The sequence below is a fragment of the Pseudophryne corroboree genome, chromosome 1 (genome assembly GCF_028390025.1).
Source record: "Pseudophryne corroboree isolate aPseCor3 chromosome 1, aPseCor3.hap2, whole genome shotgun sequence".
NCBI classification, from domain to species: Eukaryota; Metazoa; Chordata; class Amphibia; order Anura; family Myobatrachidae; genus Pseudophryne; species Pseudophryne corroboree.
Window position 1 is genome coordinate 504,171,951 of NC_086444.1, and position 25,643 is coordinate 504,197,593.

General features: G+C 48.0%; 1 protein-coding gene across 2 annotated transcripts in view; it reads right to left on the bottom strand.

Annotated features, from left to right (window-relative positions):
- Positions 1 to 20,424: 20,424 nt before the first annotated feature.
- Positions 20,425 to 25,643, bottom strand: part of LOC134895820 (annexin A1-like) — a 46,416-nt gene continuing 41,197 nt past the window's right edge. For both annotated transcript variants that reach the window (XM_063913867.1, XM_063913868.1), the window contains exon 13: positions 20,425 to 20,632. In XM_063913867.1, coding sequence (XP_063769937.1) covers positions 20,576 to 20,632 — 57 coding nt within the window. In that variant the 3' untranslated portion in view covers positions 20,425 to 20,575. The remainder of the gene's footprint in view (positions 20,633 to 25,643) is intronic.

Genomic DNA, 25,643 nt, shown 5'->3' on the forward strand with positions numbered 1-25,643 from the left:
TATTGACTCCTTTTTGACGAAGGAGGACCAGCATCTCCTCCATCACCTTGGTGAATACCCTCGGTGCTGTGGAGAGTCCAAACGGCAAATGTCTGGAACTGGTAACGGCAATCCTGTACTGCGAATATCAGATAAGCTTGGTGAGGAGGATAAATGGGAACATGCAAGTAAGCATCCTTTATGTCTACTGACTCCATGAAGTCCCCCTCCTCCATACTGGAAATCACTACCCTCAGGGATTCCATCTTGAACTTGAACCTTTTCAGGTAGAGATTCAGATTTTTCAGGTTTAAAATCGGTCTGACCGAGCCGTCCGGCTTCGGAACTACGAAGAGGCTTGAATAAAAACCTCCTCCTTGCTGTGACAAGGGTACCAGGACAATGACCTGATCCTAATATAATTTTTGAATTGCCGTTGCTACTGCCTCTCTTTCTGGAAGAGAAGCTGGCAAGGTCGATTTGAAAAATCGGCATGGGGGGACGTCTTGAAACTCTAGTTTGTACCCATGAGAGACTATTTGTAAGACCCATGGGTCCAGGCCAGATTGAATCCAGATTTGACTGAAAAGTTTCAGACGTGCTCCCACCCGAGCGGACTCCCGCAAGGGAACCCCAGCATAATGCTGCAGATTTGGCAGAAGCAGGGGTGGACTTCTGCTCCTGCGATCCGGTAGACGCTGCAGATTTCTTTCCTTTTCCCATTCCCCTACCTGCAAAAAAGGGGAAACCTTTGGCCTTTTTGTATTTGTTGGCCGAAAGGACTGCATGTGAAAGTGATGTGTCTTTTTCGCCGGTGTAGGAGCACAAGGCAAGAATGTCGACTTACCTGCGGTAGCCGCCGAGACTAACGCATTCAGCCCATCACCAAACAAGGCCTCACCTTTATACGGGAGAGCCTCCATATTTCTTTTGGAATCTGCATCAGCATTCCACTGGCGAATCCACAACGCCCTCCGAGCCGATACTGCCATGGTAGTGGTTCTTGATCCCAAGAGACCAATATATTTCATGGTTTCTAGAACGTACGCAGCAGCAAGTTTTCTGACTACTTCTCAATAGCACTACTCACCCACACACAGACAATGGTAGGCCTGAGTAGTGTCCCATTGGCCACATCAATAGATCACCTCACTCACTTGCGCCTGTCGGCTGATTAAGTGAAGCCATTCCAGGCGCAGGGAAAAACACCTTTTCTGTTTTATGACAGGGCCCTGTCTAAAATGCGGGATGACTCCCACCTTTTGGAAAATGGTAAGCTGCCTTAATTCCTTTTGGGAATCTGAAATTTCTTTTCAGGTTAAATCAGACTCCCTCCAAGAGACTGTTCCTGAGGTGGAGGGAAAATTACATTACTTCTTTACTAAAGTAAACTCTCTCCTTGTGGTAAAAGAGGGGCTTCGTAACTTCTAACACCACCTTTATAGCTAAAACATGTTTTGAATGCTTTTTTGCTAATTTAGGACCTATTCCCCTGGAATCACTAGTGTCGACACAGGAAACAGAGTCCGTGTCAGTATACTTACTTACTTATATTAAGTATATTATTATTATATTATATTATTATATATATATTATTATTATATTATATAGTAAGTATATTAGTATACTTACTTATATTTACTTACTTGCAAATTTGTATGTGACCCAGAGGGGTCCCTGTGGATGAAAGGCAGAAGTATTAAAAATCACATATTCAACAGATTATATTCAGTTTTCTGCATGAGATTCAGTAGTGATTCACACTATCATGTAACCTTTCACCCAGTCAGGCTCTTGGTGTCATATTACACCTCTGTGTCTCTAACATGTCTTCCACAGAGGAAGAGATTCCCTGCCACAGACATGTCACACATGTGCTAAACCACACCACAGACACTCTAGGACTTATAGGGGACAGACCCACAATAAAATCTGTCAGAGGGACACAGATAGGATTTGAGGATTTGCCAGTTCACAACCCAGCGCCAGTAACACAATGTCTGTGAACACAAAATGCCCACTGACATGCAGCGCTTTTATAATGCTAATCACACAATTATATAGCACCAAATTCACTGTGGCCCCCCCTGTTTTGCAGCCTGATACTTGTTCAGTAGTGGAGGAGGACCAGCGTTGTCTCTGCAGCCTGAGGAGAGAGAGAAAATGGCGCTGAGCAGTGTGCTGGCTGACTGAGGAGGAAGCTCCACTCTTCAATAGTGTGTTTCTCCTCAGCTTTTATGAGGTCATTTTTCTATACTGGCGGGGGTAGGACTGTGCCTCAGCAACTTATGCCCCTTATTTATGCCAGTTTCCATAGATTTCATGCTGCCCAGGGCGCCCCCCCCCTGCAGTGCCTGTGTATGTGTGGGCAACATGGAGCGCTGCACTCCCGCCAGCCGCGCAGTACCTTTAGCCGTCACTTTCTTGATTGAAGATCTGTCTTCTAACACTCACCTGTCTTCTGACTTCTGGCTCTGTGAGGGAGGTGACGGCATGGTGTGGGAGTGAGCATCTATGCACGGCTAGCGTTCATTTCCCTTCAGGAGCTAATGGTGTCCTGTCAGCCAGAAGCAGAGCCATGAAACTCTTTAGGAAGTTGGTTCCTACTTCTGACCCCTCAGTCCCATGAAGCAGGGAGACTGTTGCCAGCAGTTCTCCCTGAAAATAAAAAACCTAACATAAGTCTTTTCAGAGAAACTCAGTAGAGCTCCTCTGGAGTGCATCCAGTCTGCCTGGGCACATTTCTAAAACTGAGGTCTGGAGGAGGGGCATAGAGGGAGGAGCCAGTTCACACCCTTGAAAAGTCTTAAAGTGCCCATGGCTCCTGCGGAACCATCTATACCCCATGGTTATGAAATGGACCCCAGCATCCTCTAGGACATATGAGAAAATTAGTTTTGGTTTTGGTTTTTTAACCTCCCAGTACAGGCGAGGAATTGTTGTTCTGGTAAAATGTAATCAAGATGGAATTTAGTAGCAGGAACTCAGGTCATCAATTAACCATCTGAAACCAAATGTATTGATGTCCTGCAGGCCATACTACTCCCTCATAAATATCCTTAGTCAATAAAACAAATTAAATTAACTAACCAATCAATCCTTCTTTATTTTACAGCAAATGAGTAGAAAAAAGGCCATAAAAGAAGAAAAAAATTTTGATAATTAATACTGTCCCAAATGCCACCATTGATTAAAGTTTTCGGAATCAATCAAATCAATTAAATTCAATTAATTTACAAATCAATCCTTCTTTCCTCTACCTGCCTTCCACTCCATACATAGCCCACCTCCCTCTGGCCTCTTATCTAGTTCTTGATTAATTAAAACATTATTGATTACTTTCTATGGGGTCGTATAGCTTATTAAACTGTCATCCTATCTGCCACTGCAGTGCCACTCTGTTTCCTAGACGTACCAGGTTTGAAGGTGAACTGCCACGTCTTTGTGCCACCCAATGCTGTCGCTGAGCTTAGTCAGCCAGCTACTGTATCTCGGTGCAACCTTTTGGTCTAAACTGTGTGAAAACAATTTTATGAGTTGTGATGTGGTCAGAATTGTCTGGAAATTAATGTTATTAAGGATACTAATACTGTCGGCCGGAATTACATGATTTTAGCAGTTTATAGCATTTAAAAATATACATATAGACCCAAACCCAAAACCAAAACACGTGAGGGTGGTTTTGTCAAACAAGAACCAAAACACAAAATTAATGCAGATCCAAAACCAAATCCAGAACATAGGGTCGGCGCACATCTCTACTTATAGGTCACTTTAGCCATCTGATCATCTAAGCAACCACAGGTGGAACTTGTGATATCAAAGCATTGTTTGCTTATAGTGACAATCATTCTGGGGCCAACAAATGATGTTCCATGTTCCAGCAGCACTTTTTGGATTGCTGTTGGACTCGGTTTAGAACTGATATTATTTTAAATGGAAAATTCCACTTAGTGTTCCCACTCTTCATGGTATTATTCCATTAGTGAAGTAACCAAATGTTTATCCCTTGGCTGCTATAATTGGCTAAAGATGGCCATATAATTATAGTTTTCATCTCTGAGATACAGTATCTGCTGATTAGGATTGCCTGTTAGAAGTGCTTCTTATTTTAAAAAAGCACAGAGGTTGCACAAATGTAATTGTGGAAAACACATTAGACTAGAGAGGTCTCAGGCCACCATTCTGTTACCAGTATAAACCTTTATTTCCCACCAATACCATTTTAAGTATTTTGACATTCTGCCATCCTCTAATCAAGATTTACTTAGTTGGTATGTCTAATCTTTTAATTGACAATTATCTGCTAAAGGTATTCTACTCGTATATCAGCTCACTCCTCAGGCTTGTTTGTGACATTACCTTATATGACCCATTTCTTATATCGTTCTACCACTGCTTAAGAAATGCCTGTGGAGAATCATTCAGACATTTTAGCATAGAGTCATTTGATTAGGTAGCATCATGTGCTAATAGTTCTAATTGGCACTTAGCTACTTCTTGATTTTTAGTTTCTTACTTACAGCAGCACACAAACTTTTTTTGAAGATTAGAAACATTTTTAAAACAGACCAATTAAAGAAAACATTGAAAATTGCTTAGCAACAGGGCACTATGGCGGCGGCGACCGTGGAGGACAAAACAGAGAGCCGGGAGCTGCACTGCAAGCGGTGTTCCCGGCTCTCTGTGGACTGGACCAGCCCATCGGCCCTTCTGGCAACCAGTCAGATTCTGGCTATTATCTTCTAGAAGGTGCTAAATACAGGATATATAAAATCTGATTGGTTGCATTGGGCAACATCTCCACTTCTGTTAACCCGCACTTTACTAAATATACCCCTTAGTCTTGTGCATCACTCACCATTCTGTAGAACTCGACATTAGGGGATTGTTCAATAGTTTGTCATGGCACCGAAGACCATTTGACCCCCATACTGTATATAGGCCCAAGTGTCAGCCGACATTCTCTAGGATATGTTTTACACCTTACCACATACAGTACTTGCCTATTGCTATAAAACCCTTTTTGGGAGACTTCCAGAGTGGGTAACTACAGTATGTCCAAGGTGCAGCGAGATGTGGCACCAGTATGTCCAAGGTGCAGAGAGATGTGGCACCACAGACCCCCGTGTTTTGGTTCTTATACCCCTTTCACACGGCCAAAAATAACCTGGGTTATTGCATGTGAACGCACAGCAACCCAGGTTGTTGTGCAGTGTGAAAGGGGTCAAGAGAAATAACCGGGGGCGACCCGGGTCGCAGTGCAGCGTGAATGGGTAAACCGGTTTGATGCAACCTAAGACCCGTTCACACTATAGGAAAACTGGCGCTTGGAGATTATCTCCAAGGGCACGTGACCACTGAAGCGGCTGACCTGGCAATAAGCCGGGTGTAGCCGCGCAGTGTTGAAGGGGCCAAAGCCGGGTCGCACCGTGTTGGACCCGTGTACAAGGTTTTGGCGGCGTGGAAGTGGTATAATTCATCATCATGTTTTGGCAAAATCACCATCAAGTGTTTTGGTTCAGATTTAGTTTTTGGTTCGGTTTTGGATTCCTTTAAAATTGCTAAAATTCTATAACACTGGGTAACAAAAAAAATAAGATTTTAAACCTACCGGTAAATCTTTTTATCCTAGTCCGTAGAGGATGCTGGGGACTCCGTAAGGACCATGGGGTACAGATGGGCTCCGCAGGAGACATGGGCACTATAACGAACTTTTAGTATGGGTGTGCACTGGCTCCTCCATCTATGCCCCTCCTCCAGACCTCAGTTAGAGAACTGTGCCCAGAGGAGATGGACAATATGAGGAAAGGATTTTGTTAATCTAAGGGCAAGATTCATACCAGCCCACACCAATCATACCATATAACCTGGAATACACGTAACCAGTCGACAGTATGAACAAAGAACAGTATCAGCCAAAGACTGATCTTAACTGTAACATAACCCTTATGTAAGCAACAACTATATACAAGCCTTGCAGAAATATGTCCGCACTGGGACGGGCGCCCAGCATCCTCTACGGACTAGGAGAAAAAGATTTACCGGTAGGTTTAAAATCTTATTTTCTCTTACGTCCTAGAGGATGCTGGGGACTCCGTAAGGACCATGGGGTTTATACCAAAGCTCCAAACCGGGCGGGAGAGTGCGGATGATTGAGCAAACGCGAGGTCCTCATCAGCCAGGGTATCAAACTAGTAGAATTTTGCAAAAGCGTTTGAACCCGACCAAGTAGCTGCTCGGCATAACTGCAAAGCCGAGACGCCTCGGGCAGCTGCCCAAGAAGAGCCCACCTTCCTAGTGGAATGGGCCTTTACCGAATTTGGTAACGGCAATCCAGCCGTAGAATAAGCCTGCTGAATCGTGTTACAGATCCAGCGAGCAATAGTCTGCTTCGAAGCAGGCGCGCCAATCTTGTTGGCTGCATACAGGACAAACAGAGCCTTTGTTTTCCTAATCCTAGCTGTCCTGGCTACATAAATCTTTAATGCCCTGACTACATCCAGGGGCTTGGAGTCCTCCAAGTCACTTGTAGCTACAGGCACCACGATAGGTTGGTTCATATGAAATGAAGACACCACCTTAGGTAAAAACTGAGGATGAGTCCTCAATTCCGCTCTATCCACATGAAAAATCAAGTAGGGGCTCTTGTGAGACAAGGCCGCCAATTCTGACACCGGCCTTGCCGAAGCCAAGGTTAATAACATGACCACCTTGCAGGTGAGAAATTTCAATTCAACCATTTGAAGGGGTTCAAACCAGTGTGATTTAAGTAACTGTAACACTACGTTCAGGTCCCAGGGTGCCACTGGGGGCACAAAAGGAGGTTGGATGTGCAGCACTCCCTTCACAAAAGTTTGGGCTTCTGGGAGAGAAGCCAATTCTTTCTGAAAGAATACAGATAGGGACGAAATCTGTACCTTAACGGAGCCTAACTTCAGGCCCATATCCACTCCTGTCTGTAGGAAGTGGAGAAAACGGCCCAGATGGAAATCTTCTATAGAAGCATTCTTGGTTTCACACCAAGAGACATACTTCCTCCAGATACGGTGATAATGTTTCGCCGTCACCTCCTTCCTAGCCTTTATTAGAGTAGGTATGACCTCCTCCGGAATACCTTTCCCAGCTAGGATCCGGCGTTCAGCCGCCATGCCGTCAAACTTAACCGCGGTAAGTCTTGGAACACGCAGGGCCCCTGCTGCAACAGGTCCTCCCTGAGAGGAAGACGCCAAGGATCTTCTGTGAGCATGTCCTTAAGATCTGAGTACCAGGCCCTTCGAGGCCAATCTGGAACAATGAGTATTGTCTGTACTCTTTTTTGTCTTATGATCCTCAAAACTTTTGCGATGAGAGGAAGAGGAGGAAACACATAGACCGACTGAAACACCCATGGTGTTACCAGGGCATCTACTGCTATTGCCTGAGGGTCCCGGGACCTGGCACAATACCTCCGAAGCTTCTTGTTGAGGCGTGACGCCATCATGTCTATTTGAGGAATTCCCCAGAGACCCGTTATCTCTGCAAAGACTTCTTGATGAAGTCCCCACTCTCCTGGATGGAGATCGTGTCTGCTGAGGAAGTCCGCTTCACAGTTGTCCACTCCCGGAATGAAGACAGCTGACAGAGTGCTTACGTGATTTTCCGCCCAGCGAAGAATCCTGGTGGCTTCCGCCATTGCGACTCTGCTCCTTGTCCCGCCTTGGCGGTTCACATGAGCCACGGCTGTGACATTGTCTGATTGAATCAGAACCGGTAGGTCGCGAAGAAGACTCTCCGCTTGTTGAAGGCCGTTGTATATGGCCCTTAATTCCAGCACGTTGATGTGCAGACAAGACTCCTGGCTTGACCAGAGTCCCTGAAAATTCCTTCCTTGGGTGACTGCTCCCCATCCTCGGAGACTCGCGTCCGTGGTTACGAGAACCCAGTCCTGAATGCCGAACCTGCAACCCTCTAGAAGGTGAGGACTTTGCAGTCACCATAGGAGAGACACCCTAGCCCTGTGGGATAGTGTTATTTTCTGATGTATTTGAAGATGGGACACGGACCACTTGTCCAGAAGGTCCCACTGAAACGTCCTCGCATGAAACCTGCCGAAGGGAATGGCCTCGTAGGAGGCCACCATTTTTCCCAGAACTCGAGTGCATTGATGAACTGACACTCTTTTTGGCTTTAGCAGGTCTCTGACCAAGTTCTGGAGGTCCTGGGCTTTTTCCAACGGGAGAAAAACCTTCTTTCGTTCCGTGTCCAGTATCATGCCTAGGAACGATAGTCGAGTTGTTAGAACCAATTGCGACTTTGGCAGATTGAGAATCCAACCGTGCTGTTGGAGCACTCTCAGGGAGTTTGATACTTTCTTCAGCAATTGATCTCTTGATCTCGCCTTTATCATGAGATCGTCCAAGTATGGGATAATTGTGACTCCCTGCCTGCGCAGGATCACCATCATTTCCGCCACCACCGTGGTGAAAATCCTCGGGGCCGTGGAAAGCCCAAATGGCAACGTCTGAAACTGGTAATGACAATCCTGTACAGCGAATCTCAGATACTCCTGATGAGAGTGATATATGGGGACATGAAGTTAAACATCCTTTATGTCTAGCGACACCATAAAATCCCCCCCCTTCCAGGCTGGATATTACAGCTCGGAGCGATTCCATCTTGAATTTGAATCTTTTCAAGTACAGGTTTAGGGATTTTAGATTTAAAATGGGTCTGACCGAACCATACGGCTTCGGGACCACAAACAGGGTCAAATAATATCCTTTTCCCTGTTGGACCAGGGGAACCCTGACAATCACTTGCTGTTGACACAGCGTTTGAATTGCAGTTAACACTACTTCCCTCTCTGGGGAAGAAGCTGGTAAGGCTGACTTGAAAAACCGGCGCGGGGGCACCTCCTCGAATTCCAGCTTGTAGCCCTGGGAAACAATTTCTATCGCCCAAGGATCCACGTCTGACCGAATCCAGACTTGGCTGAAGAGTCGAAGGCGTGCCCCCACCGGTGCGGACTCCCGTAGGGGAGCCCCAGTGTCATGCGGTGGATTTTGTAGAAGCCGGGGAGGACTTCTGCTCCTGGGTACTAGCCTAAGCAGGCGTTCTCTTTCCTCTACCCTTACCTCTGCCAAGGAAAGAGGAGCCCCGACCTCTTCTGGACTTATGCGACCGAAAGGACTGCATCTGATACTGTGGAGTTTTCTTTTGCTGTTGGGGAACAAAAGGTAAAAAGGTAGATTTACCCGCTGTAGCTGTGGAAACCAGGTCCGCGAGACCCTCCCCAAACAACACTTCACCCTTGTACTGTAAAACCTCCATATCAGCAGCGCCACCTTCTTGGACAGGCGTGTTAAAGCCTTGTCCACGCTGGGAGAGTATTTCCAACGTACCCTGTCCTGCGTAGGGAAAGGGTATGACATAAGAACCCTTTTGGGAATCTGCAGTTTCTTCTCTGGAGTTTCCCAAGCTATTTCAAATAACTTGTTAAGTTCATGAGATGGGGGAAAGGTTACTACCTGCTTCTTTCCCCTAAACATGTGTACCCTCGTGTCAGGAACACAGGGTTCATCAGTGATATGCAAAACATCCTTTATTGCAATAATCATACACTGAATACTTTTTGTCACCCTAGGGTGCAATCTTGCTTCATCATAGTCGACACTGGAGTCAGAGTCCGTGTCGGTATCCGTGTCTACTATTTGTGACAAGGGACGTTTCTGAGACCCCGAAGGGCCCTGTGAGTCGGTCCAATCCATGGATTGACCCCCTGTTGTCTCCCTGGACTCTGCTTTGTCCAGTCTCTTATGTAAGGATGCTACACTCGCATTTAACATATGCCACATATCCATCCATTCTTGAGTCGGCACCACCGACGGGGACTCACCACTCATCTGCTCCACCTCCTCCTTGGACGAGCCTTCCGCTTCAAACATGCCGACACGCACATACCGACACCCCACACACACCGGGATATAACTATAAGGGGACAATTCCCCAACCAGGCCCTTTGGAGAGACAGAGAGAGAGTATGCCAGCACACATTCAGCGCCAAACTGACACTGGAATAAACCCAGATAGCGCTTTTATGTTATAATAATAACTTCCACACTCACTGCGCCAACAATTGTGCCCCCCTCCTCTTTTTCAGCCCTCTTATCTGTTCAGCAGGGGAGAGTCCGGGGAGCCAACGTTCTCGGCAGCTTCTGTGGAGAAAATGGCGCTGGTTAGTGCTGAGGGATCAAGCTCCGCCCCCTCCAGCGGCGGGCTTCGGTCCCGCTTCAATTTACAAATAATGGGGGCTTATCTATTTACTGCCTCCGCAGCCTAATATACACCAACATGCCAATCTTGAGGTTTATTGCTGCCCAGGGTGCCCCCCCCCCTGCACCCTGCACCCATCTGTGCCTGCTCTGTGTGTGTTGTGTGGGAGCAATGGCGCGCAGCGTTACAGCTGCACGCTTACCTCAGTGAAGATCTGAAGCCTTCTGCCGCCTTAAAGTCTTCTTTTCTTCTAATACTCACCCGGCTTCTATCTTCCGGCTCTGCGAGGAGGACGGCGGCGCGGCTCCGGTACGAACGGCAGGGTGAGACCTGCGTTCCGACTCCCTCTGGAGCTAATGGTGTCCAGTACAGAGGCGCCACCAGGTGTGGTGACACCCGGTGCGCACCCCTGATGTACTGCCGCGATCGCGGCAAAAAAGGGGCGTGGCCTTACAGCTAGGGGGCGTGGCTTCGCGGGGATACCGGGATCGTCACTCTGGGGGCTTGCCCAGCATCTCCGGAGATGCTGGGCTTCCCCCAGAGACGGTCTCAGTGTGCTGTCGGCTCCTCTGCTATGACAGGAGCCGGGTGCTGTAACGGAATTTCACACTGCAGCACCTGGCTCCTGTCACTGCGGAGGAGCTGACATTTGGTGTCACCCCCTCCAGGTGTCACACCCGGGTGCGGGCCGCACCCCCCGCACCCGCCTTGTGACGCCATTGGTCCAGTAGCCTAAGAAGCAGAGCCTATCATTTAAGTAGGTCTGCTTCTCTCTCCTCAGTCCCGCGATGCAGGGAGCCTGTTGCCAGCAGTGCTCCCTGAAAATAAAAATCCTAACAAATATACTTTTAACAGAGAAACTCAGGAGAGCTCCCTGTAATGCACGCTATCTCCTCTGGGCACAAGATCTAACTGAGGTCTGGAGGAGGGGCATAGAGGGAGGAGCCAGTGCACACCCATACTAAAAGTTCTTTATAGTGCCCATGTCTCCTGCGGAGCCCGTCTATACCCCATGGTCCTTACAGAGTCCCCAGCATCCTCTAGGACGTAAGATAACATATATTTTTTTGTTGCCAAGGATCGGTTTGCGAGTACTCATTGGTCCTTTTTCGCATTAGATCTTCGTTATAGCTGAATTGGCTCCAGTTTTCAAATTAATGAAAAATTATAAAATTCAATTATTTTCTCCATTTGAAGTACCTTACTATTCTAGGCCACTTTACTTAACAAAATTGACTTAGTTTTGCATTTTTAACAACTACCCTCTTTCAACAATAACAAGAATTTGTTTTATTTGAGATAACGTAGTCACGTTTGAGACACATAACACATTCATATCTCCTCACCATCTCTGGGAGGAGGCGTGGCAGTACACTGCTGAGCCTGCTGGGACATCCTCAGACCACAGCTACGCTTCCAACCAGCATACAGAGAGGAGCAACAGAGAGGATCGAGTGATGCAGTTAGCACACCTCCTGTTCCTTTGTTCAGCCCTCTCTCTGTCCCACCACTACCGATTTCCCGCCGGTTGGGCTTGTTTTGTTCAGTACGTCCTCGGCTTTTGTCAGGAGTTAGCAGTGAATGTGTGAAACAAAATGTTTTTATCGTAAAAATTAGTTCTTCTCAGAGATGTTGTACTAACAAAACTGATGTTGTTTGTCATATTTGTGGTTAATATAGTGTTGCAAAAGAAAGAAAAGATATAACTGTATTCGTAAAACAAGAGTATCAGGCTGATTTTGGATGTCACATAAGCCAGCAAGACATTGTAAACCCTGCGTAGAATCACTCCACAACTGAACTAAAGGTGATCAAAAAGCAGAGGCGGATTGGTACACTGGGATGCCGGGACGGATTGCCGGTGGGCTGAGCTCCATCCTTTCCTTTGTTGTTTGTACTCACTCTCCCCCCCCCCTCCCCTCGCCAACGCTGGGCCGATTCATTTGTTTCCACAACTGCTGCCGCAACTCAGGCTAGAGTCGCGGCTATGAAGTTGCTGGATGCCGCCCACTATGCAAATACTCCAGATGTACACCAGGGAAGGGCTGTGTTAACATAAAGGCCCAGAGTGATAATTAGCATGGGCCCTCATTCCGAGTCGTTCGCTCTGTATTTTTCATCGCATCGCAGTGAAATTCCGCTTAGTACGCATGCGCAATAATCGCACTGCGACTGCGCCAAGTAATTTTACAATGGAGATAGTATTTTTACTCACGGCTTTTTCATCGCTCCGGCGATCGTAATGTGATTGACAGGAAATGGGTGTTACTGGGCGGAAACAGGCCGTTTTATGGGCGTGCGGGAAAAAATGCTACCGTTTCCGGAAAAAACGCAGGAGTGGCCGGGGAAACGGGGGAGTGTCTGGGCGAACGCTGGGTGTGTTTGTGACGTCAAACCAGGAACGACAAGCACTGAACTGATCGCAGATGCCGAGTAAGTCTGAAGCTACTCTGAAACTGCTAAGTAGTTTGTAATCGCAATATTGCGAATACATCGGTCGCAATTTTAAGAAGCTAAGATACACTCCCAGTAGGCGTAGGCTTAGCGTGAGCAACTCTGCTAAATTCGCCTTGCGAGCGATCAACTCGGAATGAGGGCGCCGGCTGCACACGGGTGCGCGCAGCGGCGCCGCCAGTACCTCTGTCCCCGCTATTAACTCCCTGGCTGCCGGATTCCGGCAGGGGGAGGGGGAGGAGCAGGGGGGTGCAGCGTTTGTCTCTAGAGGACAACGCTGGGCAGAGACGGTTTATACAGGCGGAGGGGGCCACAGCAGCGAGCGGGAGGGGGGAGCACGCACAGTATGCGCGCGAGCCCACCGCGGGCCGTGCAGTGCGCGGGGGAATCCCTGTCTCCCCATACCACTCCACCGGAGCCGGGATACAGCGGGACCTTCGCATTACAGCGGGACCTCCCCAGGATCGGGTGATGTTTCTGATCCGCTCGGGGAGGAGGCGTTGTCAGAAGGGGAGAGTGAGTGGTCCGGCGGGGGGGGCCCCCGCTTTCCCGTCGCGTCGGAGGGCGTCGGGTACCCGGGTCACGTCTGACGGTCGGCGGGCGCGGGTTCGCGCCCAGGCGCGGACCGGGGGTTCTTCGGGGGCCGTTGTCGGGGGTCACGGCAAGCGGGATCCTCCCGGGGCGCTGGCGTCGGCTCTGGCCACAGTGGTGGAAGCGTTTGGGCCGCTAGCCGCAGTAGCCTCCCCCGAGGGCGGTGGGGGTTTTCGGCCAGTCTGCGAGAGCCGGCGGGTCTGGCAGACAGAGGGCCTCAGCGGCGCAGCGGGTGGCACGAGCCAGCCGAGAGCTTGGGGCGGCCTTTGCGGAGCTGGAGCTAGGTCCGGAGCAGGATGGGCAAGGGCGCGCGCCCACAGCGCCTCCCACACGCGGGCCGGGTCCTCCTCTGCTTTGTCTGTTACAGGGGACCGCGAGGAAGTGGAGATGGCGGACTTCGTGGAGGACGACGTATGGGCTGAAGCGGATGAGGATTCCAGGTCGGAGCGGTCAACGGCATCTGGTGAGTTGGTGCAGTCTGTATCGGTTTCCCCCACGAGCTCGAGTTCGCGCAGCTCTTCTTCTTCCTCCTCTTCATCTTCTCTGTCGTCGCAGGCGTCCGAAGTAGATAGCACTACTAGGGCGAGGAAGAGGGCGGCAAAATTTGCCAAGCGGGCAGCAAAGCAGCAGAAGAGGCGTAAGCGGCGCAAGCGAGTTAGTGAGGAAGATCGTAGGGCTAAGAAGCGGCGCGATCTGCCCGGGGTTGTGCGCTGCGAGTACACCGCAGTTATGCGGGGACTGCGGGACAGCTGCCGCAAGAAGATTCGTAGGGGTGACTTCGTGGACATATTCATATTGACAAAGGCCATGAAGAAGGATTATAAGGCGGCGGCCGCTAAGAAGGGCATGGGGGCGGAGGCTTTCCGGTCCTTCGATAATTGGCTGGCCGGTTTCTGGGTATTTGCGGCATGCTACTTGGAGGATAGGCCGGAAGAGCACATGAATGTTATCCGGTATCTGCATCTCGTACACGACATGCAGCGCACATCCTCGGGCTCGGAATGGCGTCGGTATGATCAGGAGTTTCGGGAGAAGCAGGACGGCTTGCGGGTCATGGACTTCGGATTCAAGGATGTGGAGGTCTGGCTCAAAGTAACCCAGGCCTCGCACCAGGAGGAGGAACCCCAGAAACAAAGGGGCGGGCGGACGACGCGCAGGGTCATCAGCCCAGGGGTCCGGCGCGGACGGAGGATTTGCCAGGACAGGTGGATCTGCCGTTCGCGCAGGAGGGCGTTCTGCCACGCGAGGAAAGTGTTTCGCGTTTAACAGCGGAACATGTTCCTTTGGCAAGCAGTGTCGTTTTCGACACTCCTGCCAGCAGTGTGGCGGAGCCCACCCAGCCTCCTCCTGTTTCAAAGGCGGGAGACAGGGGGCGCGGGGTAAGCAAGCGTACCCCAGGCAGGCCGCGAGCGGGACCGCTCTGCAGAGCTCCAACGCCAATTAAGTTGGAGACTATGGGACGGTGGTTGGACTTGTATCCGAATAGAGGGGATGCAAATTTTTTGTTTGACGGTTTTAAGTTTGGTTTTCGCTTGCCTGTTGCGAGTGAGGTGTCCGTGCGGGCACAGAGGAACCTCCAATCTGCCCGAGCCTTGCCGGTAGTGCTACGGGAGAAAGTGGATAAGGAGGTCAGGTTGGGCAGGATGGAGGGACCGTTTATGTCACCCCCGGTGGATGATTTGGTCATCTCTCCGGTCGGGGTGGTTCCGAATAAGACTCCAGGCGCTTTCCGGCTCATTCAGCATCTTTCTTACCCGTTAGGGGCGTCGGTCAACGACGCAATACCGCCGGCTCATTGCTCGGTGGTGTATCAGTCATTTGACGAGGCGCTAGAGATGGTCCGCAGCTACGGGACCGGGGCCCTTATGGCTAAGATCGATGTTGAGTCAGCTTTTAGGTTATTGCCATTGCATCCGGACTCATTCCGTTTTATGGGTTTCCGGATTGGGGCGGAGTATTTCATCGACAAATGTTTGCCGTTGGGATGTTCCGTTTCATGCTCATTTTTCGAGCGCTTTAGCACGTTTCTTCATTGGTGCATGGAGTCTTCGTCAGGGGGTCACGGGGTTGCCCATTACCTCGATGACTTTCTGTGTGCGGGTCCGGCTAATGATACAAGGTGCGGCGACATGCTTTTTAGCATCCGAGCTCTCTTTTACCACTTCGGTGTTCCCGTGGCCGTGGACAAAACAGAGGGTCCGGCCTCCTGCTTGTCATTTTTGGGGATTGAAATTGACACGGTGGCGGGAGAATGTCGCCTGCCCCGGGACAAGGTTTCGAAGCTCCGCGACACCATTTGCCGGTTCGAAGGGTCGGGTAAAGTCACGCTGCGGCAGGCACAGTCTTTGCTGGGCATGTTGAACTTTGCTTGTCGGGTAATACCGATGGGCAGGGTTTTCTGCCGGAAGCTTGAAAGGGCGACGGCGGGGTGTGCCAGGCCACATCATTTTGTGCGTTTGTCCTCCGAAATAAAAAGGGATTTGGCCGTATGGGCCTCGTTCCTGGAGGATTTCAACGGAGTGTGTATATGGCAAGCGCCAGCGGTGGACAGCGAGCGGTTGCAGCTGTTCACCGACGCAGCAGGTGCCTCTGGATTCGGTTGCTTTCTGGAGGGATCTTGGTGCGCGGCATCCTGGCCGGCAAAATGGCATAGCGAGGGTCTAACAAAAGATCTGGTGCTTCTGGAGCTTTTTCCCATTATGGTAGCGTTGGAGGTCTGGGGCGATCGGCTGGCTAATCGCAGCATATTGTTTAGATGCGATAATCTGGGCGTGGTGCATGCGATTAATAACCAGAGGGCAAAATCGTTGGTGGTCCTGCGGATGCTGGGGCAATTGCTTTTGACATGCTTGCGTAGGAACCTATGGTTCCGCGCACAACACGTGCCCGGTTTGGAGAATGGAATTGCCGACGCTTTGTCGCGAGGGCAGTGGGAGAGGTTTTGGTTGTTGGCACCTGAGGCCAACGAACAAGGTTTTCATTGTCCCGGTTATGTTTGGCAGGTGATCGGGCCGGACTGGAGGGTCTAGCGTTGCGGTCAGTCGCGCCAGCCACGCTCAAGGCTTACGGACAAGCTTGGAGCGAGTGGGAGGAGTTTGTCCAAGATCGTCAGCAACAAGGTAAGAGCAGGCATCGGCTGATGCTTTCTTTTATTTGGCAGCTGTATGTTTCCGGTAGGTCCCGAGCGGTGGTATCCCGGTACTTGGCTGGGGTCTCGTTTTTCTGCAAGCTGCGGGGCGTCCCCGATGTGACAAAAAGCGATGTTCTGCGGAAGGCAATGAAAGGGTGGGCGCGAGTAGCGCCGACGCCACCGGATAGGAGGCGGCCCATCGATGCGGCTTTGTTGCCGGCCGTCATCGCGGCGGTGGGGCGAGTCGCGTCGTCCATGTTTGAGACGCTTTTGTTCAGTTTGGCGTTCTCAATGGCTTACCACGGGGCCTTTAGGGTTTCGGAGTTGGTAGCACCTTCCAAGAAAGCAGATTCGCGCATGCTGGTCGGAGACGTGGTAGTGGGTGAGAGGTCCTTGCTATGCAGATTGCGGCGCTCTAAGACGGACCAAATGGGGAGAGGGCGCTGGGTCACTTTGGTTCCTGCGCAGGAGGAGAGCGTTTGCCCGGTAGGCCTGGCTGTGCAATATGTGGCGGTGCGACCAGTTGGGAAGGGGTCATGGCTATTGCATTATGACGGGCTGCCGGTGACGAAATATCAGTTTCATTGGATGCTGAGTCGTTGTTTGGTGAGCTTGGGCCTTCCACCCACTGCGTTCGGTACCCATTCCTTTCGAATAGGCGCTGCGACGTCGGCTGCGGCGGCGGGCTTGTCCAGAACTGAAATCCAGGCGGTGGGGCGATGGAAGTCGTCAAGTTACAGACGATATATTCGCCCCGTCGCATGAGAGGTCGGATTGCGCTTGGTGCTGTGTTTATTTGCGTTGTATTATGTGTTACAGTGCCGTAAGTTATGTATTGTTCGTCTGTTGGTGTTCCCCCCCCCCTTTTTATCCTACTCAGGGATTAGCTACTCGTCGTTGCTGGCATGAGTCGGCAGCGGGGGTCTGGAGTTATTTTGCGATTTTTTTGCCTGACTTGACGGACTGAATTCTAATCTACAATTCAGCTAATCTGTTCTAATCAGAGTCCCTCAGCAGGTCTTTACGCTTTTACCTCCAGCTGAGTTATTACATGTGTTTCCCATTTTATACCCCCCCCCCCCCCTTTTTAATTTCGTTTGATTTTATTTTGAACTTCCCCTTTGTGTTTCTGTGTTCGCTTCAAATTGGCAAGAAGCATGGTGCAGATCGGCTAGGCCGTGACTGCTGCAATAGCGAGAGCTAAAGTTTTTTCTTTTTGGCAGATCCTTCAGGTGAAAGCAATTAATGAAGCCTTTTAGTAATCAATTTTACCCCTCTTTTCCCCTTCAGGTTGGTTTGAAGACAATTTGGCTATTTGGGTGGTCGGCCACTCTTATGTATACTGGGCAGCCAAGTTTGTGGCCTCGGAGGGGGCTCAGGCGTTGCCTGGAGCACAGGGTGTCAGATGGCTTGGCTGGCGAGGGATGATGTGGAGTGAGCTGAAGAGTAGGCTAGTTAGTCAGGCCAGCAAGCATGGAGTCCCTAGGGTCTTGGTTGTCCATCTAGGTGGCAACGACCTGGGGAAGAGGACATCCTTGGATCTGCGGTGGGCCATGATACAAGATCTGGCAAGTGTGGCCGCGGCATGGACCAATTGTGTGTTGGTTTTTTCATTGATGGTGCCGAGGTTGAGTTGGAGGGGTGTGGCGGATGGTCGCCAGATTGATGAGGCCCGGAAAAAGGTGAACGGGGCGGTGGCAAAGTGGGTGCTGTCCCACGGAGGGAGGGTGGTTCGCCACCCTAGGATTCGGTTCAGAGACAGCCACCTTTTCCGGCCTGATGGGGTACATCTATCCAATGAGGGGATGATGTTTTTCCTGGAGGATCTGGGTTTCGTTTTGCAGGAGTTAGGGTAGGTTTATGGTGGCGGTGCGAAGACTTTGGGGATGAGTCTTTCGCTGTTGGCGGAAAAGAACGGCAGTTTGGTATTTGTAGGGTAAACTGTAGTGTTTTACAGTTTGGTGTGGTTTAGGTGCACTCACCTCCATCGACTTATTGGCCGCTTGACCACCCGTCCGGGAAGGCAGCGGCAGGGCACCCAGGAGCGGTGGGTAGTCACTGTGGGGGTTTGTGATAGTTTTAGTAAAATTAGGATCGGTTCGAATGTTTAGTAATTTAAGGTTAAATTAGGTTAATTGAGCCGTTCTTTTTGCTGCCACCATATGCCGGCTGGATCGGCATCTTAATTAATTCTCTATTACAGGTTTGCTATTGGTTAGGGACAAATAAATAGCTAGCAATTTTTCTGCCAAAATTCAAGTCTCCGTGTCTTTATTTCTGGTTTAAAGGTAATGAATGCTTTACTTTAAAAGAAGGGGGTTCACCAAATATCACTAGGATGTTTAATCAATCTCCAAAGCTTGATAAATGGGGGCCAAAGTCACAGATGCAACTGCAGCAAAAGTGGCAAGGAAGGCCGCAACTGCACCCAACTCAGAATCAGGCCCTATGAGGAATGAGTATCCCGCCCCCTTCAACAGACTCCACACCCTTGAAAGACTGCGTCCTATTAGGGCTGCTTCCATACATTTCCTGGGCTGCTTTTCCATCCCAATACACCCCTGCTCACAAACAACTCATTTAAAAAGCATGGAGTACTAAATGTAAATGGTATATTTGCTATTATGTATTTAGATAGTAGATACAGACCATAACAGTTATTTCCCACCAGTTTTTATATATTTATTTGCAATGGTTCCTGAAAATAATAAAAATAATTTTGTCTTATTAAGTTTTTTTGTTTGGATAGAGGAGATAATACCATAAAACTAAATAATGAGATAACTTTTTACACTTTCTACCTACCATAGAGAGGAATATATCTTATTTATTTAATAGTAGAATAATCTTCATCCCTCTGTATCTGTAAGGTTTTTAAGATATCCTAATTTATGGTCTATAAAATATGCTGACAAAAATCCTGCTCAGTGAGTAGCTGGGAGACTTCAGTCAGATGCAGGGGCAGACTGGCAAATGCCAGAAGGTCAGGTCTGGCCACACAGAGAGCCGGGCTGGTCGCGCATGGCGCAGCCTTCCGGCTCACTGCTCGTTCTCCCCTTCACCCGACCGTCAGTGGCACAAGGATAGATGAAGATGTGCTGCGAGGACAGCCCCCCTGACTCATGGCATGCCCTGTGAGCCGTGGCCATGCCCCCTGATATGTATGCAGCGCATGCACATACTCACATGCCAGCGCTGTAAAGCAGCCCAACCCATCCCTGGTCAGATGTATATAGGTCTGCATTTTTTAGCATGTGCTTAATGATATACTTATACAGAAATTAAAGCTGGTGTAGAATCACCCTGCATCACACCTTTTAGGGACATATTTACCATGTTAATTATTGGGGGCCGAGCGGCCTCCGATAATAAACATTCTAACTTGTCGCGAGCGCCACAGCAATTCATCATTGCTCTGACGCAGAGGCAGCTAATCCGAAAATCAGCTGTCTCCACAAATTCTTTCAATGCTACTTTTGTACGCGCAGATGCACAAATCTCCCAGTATACAGTGGAAGAAGCCGAGCAGGGATGGAGGGATCCAGACGGATCCTTCTTCACAAGCCGGGACTGCTTCCAATAGGTAAGCAGCGGGGGTGAGGGAGCATTCGCCTTCTGTAGACGGCAAATGCTCCCACAGTATTGTATTTTCGGAGCTTGATGAATGAGGTCCCCATACTAGTGTATGGGGATCTCGGGCCGGATCAAAAGTGAAAGTTAAGCAGGAGATATCGATATATCGTGTGTTACCTTCATGATAAATAGCCCCAAAACTTAATTTTTACAAAAGTAGGTGAAAATGTTCATTTTCACCTACTTTTGTAGAAATTAAGTGATGATGAATATTCCCCTTAGTCTGTAGGTTGAACATGCAACTTCTTTCTGGTAAAAATACAATGTTCATTGATTACGACTGTCGAGATGCCGCTGTCGGTCTCCTGACCGCCGGCATCCCGACAGCCGACATTTTATACCCAACCTCATACAACAATGTACGATTAAGGCAAATAATAAAATATGTTTCAAAACAAATTTTAATGGAATGTTTTTGGGGGCTTTTTCGAGCTCTTGAAATGTACAGTATTATCGCATTGAAGCTGTTTGTTTTCATGCAGTGGCTGCAGTAAGTATATTGTATTCTTCTTTAAGGTGATATTCAGATATTGTTTAATCACCTAGAGTAAGATTGAGCAAAATGGTTTGATAATCTCCTTTGGTATCATCCTACAAATTAAAGAATAACACAGTTAATGACATTAAAAAAAAGAATAAAGTAAAATACAGTTACAAGAGCTAAAACCAATATTTATTTGAGACTGTACTTGCTCATATTTTTGTCCTTTGCAACAAATTTTGTTCATCAATATAGTAATGACTGTATAATGTTTATGTGTCAAAAGAGGATAAATAACTGACAGGGAACAGAAAGAATAAAGGTGCAACCAGTTTAGGTGGTCATTCCGAATTGGTCGCTCGCTAGCAGTTTTTAGCAGCTGTGCAAACGCTATGCCGCCTCCCACTGGGAGTGTATTTTAGCTTAGCAGAAGTGCGACCGAAGGATCGCAGAGCAGCTACAAAATAATTTTGTGCAGTTTCAGAGTAGCTTCAGACCTACTCAGCTCCTGCGATCACTTCAGACTGTTCAGTTCCTGTTTTGACGTCACGAACACGCCCTGCGTTCAGCCAGCCATGACTGCGTTTTTCCTGGCACGCCTGCGTTTTTTCAAACACTCCCTGAAAACAGTCAGTTGACACCCAGAAACGCCCTTTTCCTGTCAATCACTCTGTGGCCAGTAGTGCGACTGAAAAGCTTCGCTAGACCTTGTGTGAAACTACATTCTTCATTGTAATAGTATGACGTGCGTGCGCATTGTGCCGTATACGCATGCGCAGAAGTGCCTTTTTTTTTGCCTGATCGCAGCGACCGAAAGCAGCTAGCGATCAATTCGGAATGACCCCCTTAGTGTGAAACGATGACTTTGCAAAACTGATGTTTCAAATGATCCTTGTTACATGGTTTCTGTCTTTTAGACGCAGCTGCCCCACGTGTCTTTTAAAAGTACAGTCTCAAATAAACTTTCCTGCTTTCCTGTGTGTATTAAACAAGAAGTATTACCGTGAGGTTTCATTGTGTACTATTATGTGCTGTTTATGTCTGTGCTGTGTCGCTAAGTATGCTACTATATTAATGAGCTGCATCACTTAAAGCAAATAAGAGGATGACATATCAAGCAGTGAAAAGAGTTAAGCTATCAAAATAAATAGCTGCAGGTGTCGGAATGGTCAGCGATGGTAGCAGCATCATGGAGGCTTCATTTTCATGAAAGTTCCCAAAAATGCTGTCATTACTGCTGTCACAGAGACACTGAGAAGACACAACATTGACCGGAACCGGAAGTGATGAGCATGCGCACATGCAAGTGTACACGTGGGACAGCGCAGGGCTCAGGACGGAGCGAGTGCTGTGAGCCAGGAGCCAGGAACAGGGGAGCAAGGCACCGGACGGAGGGACAGGGTGGCGTAAACCGAGCGGGTAGTGGGCATCCAGCACTTCCCACAGCCTGAGCCGCAACTACTAGCAACTGCTAGTCGGATAGTGAGGGAGCCGGGTCAAGGTGCGAGGAACAGAGTTGCCTGAGCAAGATCTGCGCAAGCCGAAAAGGGGGCTGCCTGCAACAGAGAAGGACCAGTGAGACTGGCAGAAGTGCTCACCAGCAAGTGGTGTCAGAGGTGCAGAGAGCAGATGAGTATTAGCTTTCCCACCTTTTTATATAATTGATTGTTCTCCCTTTGTCTGTTTCTGTATTTCATTGTAATTAATTTGTCCTTTATTTATTATTGTCCTTTATTGTCCTTTATATATATATATATATATATACATATATATATATATATATCGTTTTTTATTCTCATTCTGTATTCTTTTTTCTTGATTTTCTGAAGGTAACAGGGAGTTAGCACTTATCAAAAATGGGGGTGGCTGAGATTGAGAATCTCACTCAGTGCGTGTCGTGCATGATGTATGCGCACCTGGAACAACAGTCTGAGTGTGGGTACATCTGTGCGAGATGTGAGCGAACGGCTGCCCTGGAAGCCCAGGTAACTGATGTAGACCGTTACGTGACTGAGGAGAATTCACAATCTCGAGCAAAGTTCAGATAGAATGGTGGAGGAGTTGCAGGGAGGAACACTGGTAGACGAGGATGATCAGGTAGACAGCTGGGTCATGGTTAGAAGGAAGAAGAAGAGGGGGAGGGGGAGACAGGACATTTCTGATCTGCTAAACCGCAATAAATTCACCCGACTGGACGAGGATTCTGAAGATGGCAGTGAGGAAATGACGGAGCCGGAGGAGACTGTTCCCTCTAGCAACCGGAGGAGCGGTCCCTCTGGTACAGCTGGGAAAAAAGATAGTGAGGTACCTAGTCAGATTGTGGTGGTAGGGGATTCTATTACCAGGAAGACAGACAGGGAAATCTGCTACCGGGACAGAGATCACCGTATGGTCTGTTGTCTCCCGGGTGCTCGGGTACGGCACATTGCGGACAGGGTAGATAGATTGTTGGGAGGGGCTGGTAAAGACCCGGCAGTCTTGGTGCATGTCTGCACCAATAACAAAGTTAGTGGTAGGTGGGATGTCCATAATAAAGACTATAGGGAATTAGGCAAGACATTTAAGGCAAGGACATCTAGGGTAATATTCTCCGAAATATTACCAGTGCCATGTGCTAGCCCAGGGAGACAGAGGTAGATTAGTGAGGTAAATGTGTGGCCTAGAGCCTGGTGTAGGAAGGAGGGGTTTGTGTTCTTGGAACACTGGGTGGACTTCTCTGTAAGGAGCCATCTTTTTTGACACGATGGATTGCACCTGAATGAGGAGGGGGCTGCGGCCCTGCGGGGCAGGATGGTTAGAAGGTTGGATGAGCTTTTAAACTAGGAGCCTGGGGAGAGGGTTTAGCTAGAAGCAATGGGTCAAACAGTGAGAACAGTAAGAATGAGGGTAGTGAACAAAATGAGGGTGGTGAAGGGGGGAGGGGAAGATCAGCCGGCAAGGGTATTTGCAGGGGCATTGACACAGGAATTACTGACATACAGTAGGTATTGCCCATGGTATGCCCAAATTATTAATTTATGATGACTTTGGTTCAACAGTACGGTATATAGAAAATGATGTTCATAGAATACAGGAAAATACCTACATCATGGGGGGAAGGGGGGGTGGTTAGAAATACCTAATAGGTCAAATAGGGATAGTAGTAAGAAAGGCTGTATTAAGTATGATGGGGGTGGTAAGGGATGGAAGAGAATAACAGTCGGTAAGAGAAATTCTAGGCACTTGTAAATAATGATAAGATACAATTAAGACATATGGCAAAGGATATATTAAGCTAAAATGTATGCTTGCAAATGCAAGAAGCCTATCAGGTAAAATGGGGGAATTGGAATAGCTTGTAATGAAACATGGTGGGACGACTCTCACGACTGGGTTTCAAGTTTGGAAGGATATTCACTTTTCAGGAGGGATAGGGCTACCAAAAGGGGAGGAGAGGTATGTCTCCATGTAAAACCATCTCTAAAACCAAACTTAATAGATGTTATTTATGAGGGGACTGGAGATAACGCGGAATCACTATGGGTTGAGATCACAAGTGGAGACATTGAAGCAAAAAAAACTAGTCATTGGCACATGCTACAAACAACCGGATATTAGCATACATGAGGAGGAACAACTCTTGCAGCAAACTGAAAAAGCTGCGGGAATGAGAGACATCCTCGTGATAGGGGATTTCAATTATCCTGATATAAATTGGAATAACGATTCATGTGTAAAAGCTAGGAGCAGCAGGTTCCTAAACTCATTAAAGGATCAATACTTGTCTCAATTAGTCGAGGACCCAACTAGAGGTAATAATATTCTGGACCTACTTATAACCAAAAATGTGGACATTATATCAAACATTAGAGTTGGGGAGACCTTGGGAAACAGTGATCACTATATGATTACATTCAACATCAGTTTCAAGAAATATAGCTATAAGGGATCAACCAAAACATTAAACTTTAGAAAAGCTAACTTCAATATGCTGAGACAGGCACTAAACGACATGGACTGGGAGGTTTTGTTTCATGGTAAGGACACATCGGATGTGTGTGGTGCTTTAAAAGGGTTGCTTGATAGCAATATTCACAAATTCATTACAATGGGCAGTGAATGCAGGAGTACTAAACACAAAACAATGTGGCTTAATAAGGAGGTCAAAAAAGAAATTGCTAAAAAGAGGTGTGCTTTCAAAACATTTAAATCTATTGGAGGGGAGGAGTCATTCCAGTATTACAAGGAATGCAATAAAGGATGCAAAAAAGTAATAAGAGCAGCTAAAATTGTAAAGAAATGCAAATCGCTACAGAGAGTAAAGCCAATCCTAAAAGTTTTATAAATACATAAGCAGTAAAAGGTTAAAAAAGGAGAACATAGGCCCATTAAAAGATGAACTGAGAACCTTGATAAACGATGACAAAATAAAAGCGGATATACTGAACAACTTTTTTTCATCAGTATTCACCAGGGAGGATCAGACTGTGATAGTAGTGCATAACGACAGTGAAGGTAAAGATTCTTGGCTAGATGCTTGTATAAGTGAGGAAGTAGTCCTGGAGAGACTAAGCAACATAAAGATTAATAAATCACCAGGCCCAGATGGTTTTCACCCGAGGGTTATTATGGAGCTTAGGGCACAGTTTGCAAGACCCTTATACTTGATTTTCTATAGTTCAATCAGGTACGGTACCAAGGGATTGGCGTATAGCTGAGGTAGTGCCATTATTTAAAAAGTGATCTAAAAATCATCCTGGGAACTATAGACCAGTTAGTCTATATTAGGTAAAATATTGGAAGGAATTTTGAGGGATAGCGTAGAGGTTTATCTGCGGAATAGTAAGTTTATTAGCAAAAGTCAGCATGGGTTTGTGAGGGATAGATCATGTCAAACTAACTTAATAAGAATCTATGAGTAAGTGAGCGATAATCTTGACCAGGGAAAAGCAGTGGATGTGGTATATTAAAATTTTGCAAAAGTCTTCGATACAGTGCCTCACAGGAGACTGATCATCAAATTAAGGGAACTTGGCCTAGGAAATACTATTTGTACATGGATAGGTAATTGGCTGGATAACAGGGTACAATGAGTAGTGGTCAATGGGATGTTCTCCAGCTGGGCACCAGTAGTCAGCGGAA